Raw genomic sequence first — 10,661 nt, forward strand, 5'->3', positions numbered from 1 at the left:
GGTCAACTGTACCTTAAAATTGTCGGCTCCTTTCGTTTTTATACCGTTGCCCAGTCCTATAGTCGGATTTCTCTGATCTGAGACAACGACAAGAGAAAGTAAACGTTTCTTAGAGTCATATGTGAACACGTAGGCTTCAATCTCTAAATTCATTTCGATTTTACTTGCGTACAGTATAACTAGACGATTATTGTACTGCTAAAATTATCTTCGCGCCTCCAAGGATAAACCTTTCCCTTTCAACAGGTAGCCTACTAGTCTTCAATGAAAAACGGTGAAAAAATATTAAGGGGGAAAACCTCGGGGAAACCCTTTTCACCCAGTTTGAACAAAAGAAGAAAAGCTCTGCTTTCAGACTGAATTGGAGAATTTTGAAAGGCATTCCAGGGCCAACGCTAGGCATGAGAGAAAGCGAAACACATTAAATGAAGCGAAATTTTAATTTATTGAAGCCAATCTTTATACAAGAACTGAGAAAATAAATCAAGTTGCGTCTTTATATTTGAGTTTGTTTTTCTATTAATTTAAAATTAGATTGTTCGTGTAATCATGCCATCAACGTAATATTAAATTGTCTAAAATAATTTTGTTACTATCGCATGTGTAGTGTAGGAGTGGTTATCACGGTTGTCTCGCACATTAAGTCCTCAGTTCAATTCTGGCAGATGCAACTGAATCGTAATTATTTTTTATATGCGACCCGATGAATTTATTTAAATTAACCACAAGCAAAGACAATTAAAGCTTGCATATCTTCGCGCCATGGGATTATCGTGCTTTGGGAAACTACGGTTTTAAAATATAGTTGATCAACAGATCCTGCTCGTATAAATAGCAGACAGCCTTTCAAATTCTCGTGATTAGCGTCCAATTTTGCGTTGAACGTATTATATTATTAACTTATTATATTAACCCAGATTAACAAAAATATTGATGCTAACGGTGATTTGAATTCAGTTTCTCCCTTTCTGCTTAACGGAGCTAAATTCCAAATCACATTTCCCCGTCTAACAGCAAATAATCCACTTATTAGTACTATGACCAATTTTGGCGTTTGTGTAGTGTTTTTTATCGCTAATTATCACGATATTGTTTCACGGGCATATGGTCAACGTAACATTTGCATTGAATATTTAAAGATATTAAATAAATATTGAATAAGTTGCAGTTGCAACTTATATGATCGAACTGAAGACGTGTTGGGCTTATGTGTGTGAGACAGACGTGATAACCACTAGCCCACAAGGCTACTGCCCACTAGACTAAGCTGATGTTTAACAAAGATTTCATGAATAGTTTTTTAGAATGTAGACTATTTAAACATCAGAAAAGGGAGGGGTCCACCCATAATAAGAATGTTTTTCTGTTTTTTCCTTCTCAGTTTTTGCAATTAGAATTAGCGTACACATCTATAATAAGCATCGCTCACCATTACATTGGACTTGTCTCATTTATAGGATCGATCCCGAAGTCCGTTATTGACTCTTTTTCTACACGTATGTAGAAGAATATTTCCGTAAATTATTCCGTAGATCATTTGCTCAAATAATAGAAGTAAATAGATATTACTGCAACTTTTATTTAATATTTCCCAAACAAAAATACTGGCACGATTCATTAAACTGAGAAGAAAACATTTTTTATGGTTACAATTAGCATTATGGTAACCATTTTTACCATAATTATTGCTGGTTATCTCAGAACTTATCGGCGCTTATCGGTTTATATAGCGTTAGTTTTTTAATACATCCCCATCAGATCAGTGACGCCACCGGTTTGTTTATATTTCAGTTGGCCTCTGTCGGTCCTCAAGGTCAGGGACAGTATTTAAACAAGATTTCACTAAAGTCAAGCACGAACGTCTGCGTAAATCAATTCATCCTATTATTGCAATTGCTCTTAGGAGATGTGTGCGAGGATGTATGCACGTTTAGATTGAAGATTTGTATTAAGCATATTGCCGTAAGATGCGGATACATGGGAAAACTATACAATAATTAATGGACACCAGCTTTTTAAAAAGAAATGTTTAAGCGAAAATGACCAGTCGTACTGTAGCAGTTTTCTTTTCTAAGAAAAGTTTTTACTTCATTTAACAAAAACGAGACGGCAGGTAAAAATTCCTAATTCGTCATTAGACAAGAACATAATATTTTTTAATTAGTTAACGGCCGTCATTTGATTATTTGATTGTCGGCATATCGTGTCGACCGTTGTCCACTCGCGGTCTGTGGGAACCTTCTCCAATACAAATTTGAAGTCCTCTCATGTTTCACTCGTTGCGCAATTTAATTCATGCCGCCCAACTGGCGAACTATATATATTGAAAATCGCGTTTGAAATCGACTGAAAATTATGTGAAAATTCCAATTTTTATGCCAAAGCAAACCAAGAAGAGGAAGTCGAAAATTATAAAATTGTTTGGATCGAATCGTGAGCGTTAACAGAGATGAACTACGTAGACAACTATCTAGTTGTAATTTGACACCTTCTGCGTCTGCAACGAAAACCGATATGTGTGTCTTAACGTCAGTAGATATATTTTTTATCGCAATCTTCCTTGGTTCAAATCCTTAAGCTTATTTTGTATTTGGGTGTGGTTTGCATGCACACACTTGAAATCAGTGAAAATAAGTGTGTCATAGTTAATGGACATTAAAAAGTAATTAAATTTATAATAAAATGAAGAATAAACAAATATTTGACTTATCAACTAAATCTTAGTAACCGTTGATTCAGCCAACGCCAAGTCTACAACAAAAATAACAAAATGTTACCTCACGATTATATAACACAAAATGGCAACTCAGCGTGACTAATGTCTTCATTCTCATTTCTCGTTGAAGCTGTAATTTGAACCATTTATCCCAAGCACAATTCAGTTTATTCTTTAGTCTCACACATTTCGTGTCAACTATCTGGTGTCTAGCCTATATTTTATCTTAGGCTCTTTTCCCTTATCTTGTTTTTGTCGTATCTCCCCAACTTGTGTGTTTACTTTGAGTTGAACGAAAGTAATATTCATTCATTTTTCAAACACCAGCCAGTTCGTGGCATTTCTTGGCACATCATCTGCGAGTCGAGTTTCGTGATCATCACTATAAAACTTATACGTGAGGTAATTAGAACTGTTATCGTATTGTTTTGAATTTGTTGGCATCCAAAGCATATGCTGACCATTCCGTGAGCGTAAATCACTTCGATGTGTGTCAAATAATAAAACCAAATCTGGGTGTATCGGGTAACATCGTAACACACAGAGTTTCATGTTTTATGTTCCGATAATTGTTTTGTGGAAATCAAAGTCTTCGTTTGGTTACCAAGTTATGAAAACAATCTGATTTTATTATCTGATTGAATGTACACATTTATAAGCACCGTCTATTTCCGATCTTTGTAAAGCTAATCGTTTAACAGTAGTCTCTTTTCTATTTTTGTTTTCACTAAAGGGCACCAGCGTGAGAAAGAAGAATTTTGGCGATTGAGAATAAAGAAATCGATGGTATTTAATCTTAAAAGTATTAAGCTAGATGAGTCCAATCGAAAGTATGATTAGCTACGCAGCAGAATACGTAGCCTAAATCAGAGTCACGTGTCTTCTGTTCGACATCTACAGCCAAAGGTATATCAGCCAACTAAAATAACTTGACCATATCATCAACTGGTGTTGATGAAAAAACGTTTATTTGAAGATAGAACACGTCGTTTACAAGCAACAGACTAAACATTTATGGTCAAAGGTGTTGGGAAAATGTCGAGAAGAAATAGGAGTCGGTTCGATCACATCCCAGCTGCGAGAATTCCACGAGTGTCACATTATTCCAGCCGAAAATCAAGTTTCAGAACCGAACCAAGGTAATTGTGTCTCTTTGACGTCGAGTGTGCCGTTTATTTTATGAAAATAAGTGTTCAGGTTTGAATCGGAGAGCCGGTTAGTGCGGTACCGTCGAGATCGTCGCTCGCCGAGTGCAAATTGCCGGCCTTCAAACGAGGAATTCGATTCTGATCGAACTGAAAATGGAAGGAGAATATCTGGAATCAACTTTCGGGACCTTTCTCCCGATTCACCGAGAAGATCCAAAGATACTAGGGAAGAAGGCCCGATGCGGTGGAGACCTGTGCCACAGCTACGAACTGAATGGCATCCGGAAGTACCGGAAGTTTCAGAAGAGAGGCCGCTGGTGCGGCAGTTCAAGGAGCAACGGGCAGAGGAACATCCTCTTTACGCTGCCGAGTGGCAATCTTTTTGGGAAAGACGTCAAACTCGTTACAAGTCGAGAGAATCTTGCGACGAAGACTTCATGCCAGATTGGATCAAGTACTGGAACAATCGGATGAATGAACTTGACCTAGAAGAGGAGATGAAAGCCCAGGAAACTGCTCAATTGAACCGCAAGCGCAAATCTCACCAAGAAGAATCTTATGTTCGTCAACAACATAATTCAGAATCCGTCATCAACCCAAGTCGACAACTAGCGGGTCGCAGTTCAAAAAATTCTCCCAAGAAATTCCATCCGACGCTGGATCATGACGACAGATTGGATCTAGTAAACCCCCACTCTTCTCATGCTATCAAACAGCAGTGCAATTTCGAATCATCTCTAAAACCCTCCACTTCTAATGGCGTGGGAGTCCTTCAAAATCCGAAACGCGTTTGTCACGTCATACCATCCCAAATGCCAAAAGACGCACCACTTCCATCTGGCCCAAATTTTCTCGAAGTTCTCCGAATGTTGGTCGCCCTTGAGGACATTCTTGATTCTCTTGGTCCAAGCATCACAAATATGCTTGCGCGGGCCCTATCGTCTGAACGCCGTGAAATTGGTAGCTCATCTAAACTGTTAAACCAAGATCCAACCTGCGTTGATTTGCTCGACACATCGAAAGAGAAGTTGAAAGGATTAATTTCGGCTGGAATCCTGGATGGAGTTAAAGGAACGGCTGCCTCGCAGGCTGTTGAAAACGTTATGCGCCTCCTCAAGCAGCCTTCAGTTACTTCGCATTCTAGTACTTCCTCGGACGGACCTGCGGGTTTTAACATGGCGAAACTAATTAGCAATCTGCAAGCTGTTGGACTGTTGCGCCCTCTTCAATCGACTACAACATTGCCCTCAGCCATTGGGTCTCCCAGCGTGGCTGAGTTGAAAAACAAGGACTCAACCACAAGTGCTAAAAATTCGCACAATTCTCGTGTTGAAAAAGATCAACTATTCAGCGGTGAAGAGCTCAAAACCCTGATTGTAAATTTTCGGACATTGACCGCGTCGCAGAAGGAAGATCTCGTTCAACATTTACGCCGATTGGAAGAAAGTAACCCCGAGAAAGACGTGAAGAATTCGAGTGAACCGTCGTGTTCATCAGGTTCGACATCTCCGCTGTCTAAAAAATACCGTCAATACGAAAACGGTCAAATAGTCAACCCGATTGCTCCCAATCATCCGCCGTCCAAAATTCGATTTCCTTTCATATCGAAGAAAACGGGACTGTCGTCTACCGACTTGGACAATTACGGCATTCCGCTCGATGAGCTCGGCCCTTCTCGCTCAAAGGTGCCGATAGATATCAAACGTGAGTTATCTCGTGGCGCAACAATGACTGAAGGTTGTTCACTATCAGCCGTCAATCATCAACCTTCAACTGGGATTGATCACTCCGATCAAAACAAATCTAAACTTGGCCAATCTTCCCAGCATGTCCACCAGCCATTTGCGCGTTTGACAGATGGGAAAAACAGCTGTCAGACGCCGTTAACACATCGAGATGGAATTCAACAAGTGCAAGAATTGAATAAAGTGCAATTGCAGAGACTGAGCTTCTACAAGGACCAGTTGGATCCCAGGAGAAATCGAATGTTGAACAACGGCAGCATGCATGTTGCACAACACCGGCCAGTTCCTTACCAAGAACCTATCGTCATTCCCACTTCCCCTGTCTAAGCACCAATTTGCTGTTTAATGCCAATGCCAAAATTGCAACACGTTATTCTCATGCCAATTAATGAAATTACTTTTCAACTCGGAAAATTATTAACAATTTTGCTGCCCAAATCCCCTGCCAAACATGTTTCACAATTTCGGACTAGAAAATAAAATTATATTTTTAAAATTGATTTCACCGTAATTTCTGTATCATTTATTTTGCCTTGTTGGAAAATTCTGTATTATTTCCTTTTAGCTCCACCAGGGAATTGAAAAAACAAAACAAACATTAAAGATATAGTATTTTTAAAGCTAACCTCTACTTCTGTTATATGAAAAATTTGGTGGAAGTCGATTGGCTTTAGTGGAAGCTTCACAAATCACGGAAGCATAGCCTAGGTTGGCACCCAATAACTTAAAATTAGGAAGCAGTAAAAATAAAGAGAAGCTTCAACCAATAATGAGAGGTGTAGGTGAATAACTAAATAGAGAGAAAATTTCACACTGAACGCCATCAAGTAACGCCTCTTTTGTTTTCAGTTGAGATGTTTTTCATCCGATTATCGCTAGGAGAGCCTTTTTGTAATCACCCGACGTGTCACCCTGCGATAAAATGATTTCGACGTGTCATTAAAATATTATCAGACATTAATAATAAGACGAAAAATACATACCGAAACATCCATTAAAAGACTTTTGCTGAATTTCTTCTCATATTCTCTCTTGATGTTGCCAAGGTCGATGTCACAACGGCTCACGATGATGCGAATAAGATTTCCACTGAAAATTAAAAAAAATACATAATTAGATTCAATTCAATACAAAAGACATGCCAACAAGTATATAAACTTACTCTTTGGTGCCCATTCCTCTAACAGCGTTATTCAGACGCTGGGCGAAATATCCGGGTCGATTTTGGGCACACTGCACTGTAAAGTTAAAGAATTTACACAAATTTTAATTCAGTAAGAAATTAAATGTAACTAGTAGAATTCGAATTACATATTCCTAAAAGACCCCTCTCGGCGTTGGCAGAAAACTCGCTAACGACAGCCTGTTCCAGTGTGTGGCCGTGCATAGTTTGGTACTCGGACATAACTTGGCGTAAATGAGCCCAGCTGCGAGTCGCCAAAATCGAATTAAAAGCACTTTCATCCGTACCCAATTTGGCCGCTCCTGGAAATTAAAACAGAACATACATTTTCGTAAATTAGTTGCGAGTAGTAATTTTAATTTAAATGCGAATCATTACAAAAAAATGAATATTAAATAAAATAGTACTAAAATGGAAAATAATTAAAAGTCCAAAAATTGGAATTAAACTTACCAGCTTGAAACAAACGTTGAGCATCTGCCTTGGCCTTGGCGACGTCAACACCCTGATTCTCATCTCTTTGACCCTGTTAAAGTTAAGACGTAACAACACCGGAATTGATTTCAATTTGTACTCTGCAATTAAATGAAATGCGAAATCAGAAAAGGTTTAAACCTGGGCCAATGAAACGAGCAGCATTTTGAAGACGCCAGAAGTATCTCCTTTGATATCCTTTTCCATAGGATGACCGTACACTAACAAATAACAAACCACAATTAATTGGCTAAATTCCTTAACAGCAAACGATCAATATCGCTAGAGATAACAATAACAATAACAGTGTACAAAAATACTCACATCGTAAATAGGCAGCATTGATTTCGCGGATCTCCTGGTTAGTTCCGCTGCAAAGTATTTCAACGAGCGTTCCCTCTTTAGTCCCCATTCCATTAACAGCTTCGTACATTTCCCTTGCCATAAAATCGGCGACAGGGAGACAGAGGGCCACCATTATCTTTTCAAACGTGCCACTCAGCTCACTTTTCAATTTCGACTCCAAATCCTAATTAAAATCGTATCATTTCTGAACTGAAAAACACAATTATTTTATTAAAAATGAAAAATACCTTTCCGTAGCCTGACTTGAAGGCCTGATAGATGGCAGTGCGCTGGGAGCTGCTGCGGTGACAGAGAACGTTGATGAGAGCTTTCTCGTCTGTGCCCAATCCTTTCATGGCTTTATGAAGAGCATCGGCGTCGGCTCTGGCGTCAAACGGCGAAGCCGGACGTACGGTAGGAATATTCTGCAATCGAATCATATGATAATATTTGTATTCAATTCTAAATTTAAGAGCTAACTGCAATTTTTAAATTTACCGCTTCCATTTGTTGCTGCTGATATCCAAGCGGCGAAGGAGCGTAAGGTGGGGCAATCGACGGGTACACTCCACCCGAAACAGCCGGCTGTAAACCGATTGGGGCCACGGGAACGCCCGGATAGCCTACTTGTTGCGGAGCACTGGCGTTGTACTGCGCAGGGTAAGCGGGGGCCGGTTGTGTCGGGTAGTATGGTTGTTGCGGCTGCAATGGATAAGCGGGAGCAGCACCAGCTGCTGGAGGATATTGATTCGGTGCTGGCGGGTAACTAGGGTAGCCGGGCTGAATACCGGGATAAGATGGATATGCCGGAGCTTGGTCAGTCGGGTATCCTGGGTATGCCTTGAGAAGTTAATTGAGAAATAATTATAGTTTATAAATATACAATTTCCATTTTAGTAAAAATAATTATTCAACAATGTTGATTAGAGTATCCAAACTATCCATTATTTCGCAAATAACTAGAGCTTTTGCGAATAATACTAACTGGAATAACCAGATTGTCTGACCGGTCTTACCATACCCTAAAAATAAATTGGACTGATTAGGAAATCTTGCAGGCAACGTGGGGGACGCCCTACATACAACTATACAAGGATTATTTTTTTAAAAATAGGAAAAGCTTTTTTTTAATGACTGCAACTGCGCATTAGTAGCCTTGCTCAGTGTTTGTGCCCTCAATAATGCCTCCCCGTGTTTGATATTTTTCCGGCATTTTGCCAAATCCCCTGAAGGATATAGGACCTTGAATTTAATTAAATAATTGGATATTAATCGCTACGTTAGAAACAAAAACAAAGTTGGAAAATTAAAAAGTTAGACTATCTGAAATACACTATGAATACATAAAGATGTTGCATTTCACTGGCCTTCCGACGGGTTGCAAATTTATGATAAAAGACTCGCCCACATCGAATCGAAAAAAAAATGGAATAAAATAAAATAAAAATAAATAAAAAACAAGAACAAAAACACCACTATACCTACTTGATTAGGGTATCCTGGTTGAGGCTGCTGAGGATAACCACCAGTGGAAGGAGGATAACCACCTGTAGAAGCAGGATAACCAGGATAGTTTGGATAATTAGGATAACTCATTTCCCGAATTAGACCACCCGTCAGCAGTCAACAGTCGTGAAAAAGGAAACTTTTCCCGTCGACAGAGTTGGATTTGTGCAACTGAAAGATAATTGAGAAATGAAGAAACATCAAAAGGCTGTGCCAAAGAAACTGACAGTTGCTTGAGGGGTGTACATTTGGTCAAAAGAAAGTTTATCGGGGAGATCAGTAAACACTAAATCGTGAATATAATAAACACAGATAAGAATATACGAGTCTCAGGCTCAGTCTCGATTGCACAATCTAATCCAAATAGTCAAATGACGTTATCTAATATCTATATACTTTTACCAGTGCAGGAAAAGAATTATTATCAGGGAAAAACTGAAAAACTGTTCTGCTAAACTTGGAGCTGTGGACCACAATTTTTCAAACTTACTCCCCCTACCGGCTCATTTGAATTTCGGTCGGAAAAAGGGAAGGGCATTGCTCAGTTATTGGGTGTGGCTTAAACGTTCCAAAACTGAGACATCTCTGTCAGACTTGCTCTGGTGGTGCTAAGCAAATACGAGGGATAGGCCAAAGATATTGAAACATTTTCCTTCGTGAGCTGCATATTGATAGCGTAGTTTTCACTGTTCTCCTTCAACACTCCCGCAACATTTTCAAGTCTAATATAATCAAAAATAGCTGGATTTCCATTGCTGATAAAATGGATTCAGGATTGTAACAAATGAGCTCTGTAGAACACGTGTCTTTCGTGAGGGTTGAAGGAGGACAATAATAATGTACAATTATGATGTTAACAAAGTTCCACGAACAAAAATATTGGCTTCTCCATAATTTCATTTCTTTGAGGTAAAAAAAAAAATAGCCCAATCTGACTAGAAATACAGTTAAACTTACTCTAAAACTACTAGATGGAAACAACTCAGAAATTTTTGTAAGAGTGGCAAACAGTGACAACGTTACCTATTGAAGAGTAAATAATCCGAAAATCACCAAGTTTGGAACGTTTAGGAGGTTAATGTGAATAACAAGTTTCAACAGCTGATGTGGAAGAGGCAACTCTCGTCGTCACTAGTGAACGTCAACTAGCGCCACGAGTGTACAATTCCTTCCTTTATGTATAAGCAGCTGCAGGCTCTGTAGTCTACAGATTCGTAAGTAGGTCGCCGCTCGGTCTCGGCATAGTTTCCCATTTTTTTACACCACTGCACGTTCAAGCAATGAGTCACGAATACCACCCGTTTGCGTCTGTGTTCTGTTGGTCGAAGCAACCTTTTTCTTACTGTTGCCTAATACCTGCAAGTCTACAAGAAAATAAATTTAAAAAGTTGCCGAACCCAAATTTATTTCACAGGTGTGATGACGTCAGGCGAGTCGGTTATTTACGTCATAGACGACTCATACGTGTCATAGATATAAATTTGAACAAAATCCCGGAAACAGTAAATGACGTCATTTCGCGCGCTGGTTGTTGTACTAATAAT

General features: G+C 39.2%; 2 protein-coding genes across 4 annotated transcripts; one reads left to right on the forward strand and one right to left on the reverse strand.

The window, feature by feature from the left end:
- The first annotated feature begins 2,833 nt into the window (after positions 1-2,833).
- LOC124199248 lies at positions 2,834-6,109 on the forward strand. 2 transcript variants are annotated; one of them, XM_046594992.1, is made up of 4 exons: positions 2,834-3,118; positions 3,450-3,622; positions 3,693-3,855; positions 3,914-6,109. In XM_046594992.1, exons 3-4 carry the CDS (start codon positions 3,731-3,733, stop codon positions 5,934-5,936), a joined length of 2,148 nt encoding a protein of 715 aa, XP_046450948.1. In that variant the 5' UTR covers positions 2,834-3,118; positions 3,450-3,622; positions 3,693-3,730; the 3' UTR covers positions 5,937-6,109. The 2 variants fall into 2 exon arrangements, with proteins under 2 accessions (XP_046450948.1, XP_046450949.1); XM_046594993.1 differs by having other exon boundaries at positions 3,697-3,855.
- A 44-nt stretch (positions 6,110-6,153) lies between these two features.
- LOC124199249 (annexin B9-like) lies at positions 6,154-10,432 on the reverse strand. 2 transcript variants are annotated; one of them, XM_046594995.1, is made up of 11 exons: positions 10,141-10,432; positions 9,097-9,288; positions 8,110-8,451; positions 7,860-8,036; positions 7,591-7,795; positions 7,408-7,487; positions 7,246-7,318; positions 6,921-7,094; positions 6,772-6,847; positions 6,593-6,698; positions 6,154-6,521 (listed from the first exon to the last, which is right to left on the reverse strand). In XM_046594995.1, the coding sequence occupies exons 2-11, from the start codon at positions 9,205-9,207 to the stop codon at positions 6,471-6,473; spliced, it is 1,395 nt and encodes a 464-aa protein (XP_046450951.1). In that variant the 5' UTR covers positions 9,208-9,288; positions 10,141-10,432; the 3' UTR covers positions 6,154-6,470. The 2 variants fall into 2 exon arrangements, with proteins under 2 accessions (XP_046450951.1, XP_046450952.1); XM_046594996.1 differs by lacking the exon at positions 10,141-10,432 and adding an exon at positions 9,520-9,621.
- Between the last annotated feature and the right edge of the window lie 229 nt (positions 10,433-10,661).

Source organism: Daphnia pulex, chromosome 8 (genome assembly GCF_021134715.1).
Source record: "Daphnia pulex isolate KAP4 chromosome 8, ASM2113471v1".
NCBI classification, from domain to species: Eukaryota; Metazoa; Arthropoda; class Branchiopoda; order Diplostraca; family Daphniidae; genus Daphnia; species Daphnia pulex.

What these genes read in the sequence shown, in the direction of transcription:
- LOC124199248 (XM_046594992.1), top strand. Translation starts at nt 3,731, where the DNA reads ATGGTCAAAGGTGTTGGGAAAATGTCGAGAAGAAATAGGAGTCGGTTC. An exon ending in AGTTTCAGAACCGAACCAAG is followed by an intron (nt 3,856 to 3,913) that starts GTAATTGTGTCT and finishes ATAAGTGTTCAG; the next exon opens with GTTTGAATCGGAGAGCCGGT.
- LOC124199249 (XM_046594995.1), bottom strand. Translation starts at nt 9,207, where the DNA reads ATGAGTTATCCTAATTATCCAAACTATCCTGGTTATCCTGCTTCTACA. An exon ending in TGCTCGTTTCATTGGCCCAG is followed by an intron (nt 7,319 to 7,407) that starts GTTTAAACCTTT and finishes TAACTTTAACAG; the next exon opens with GGTCAAAGAGATGAGAATCA. An exon ending in TCAACGTTTGTTTCAAGCTG is followed by an intron (nt 7,095 to 7,245) that starts GTAAGTTTAATT and finishes TTTAATTTCCAG; the next exon opens with GAGCGGCCAAATTGGGTACG.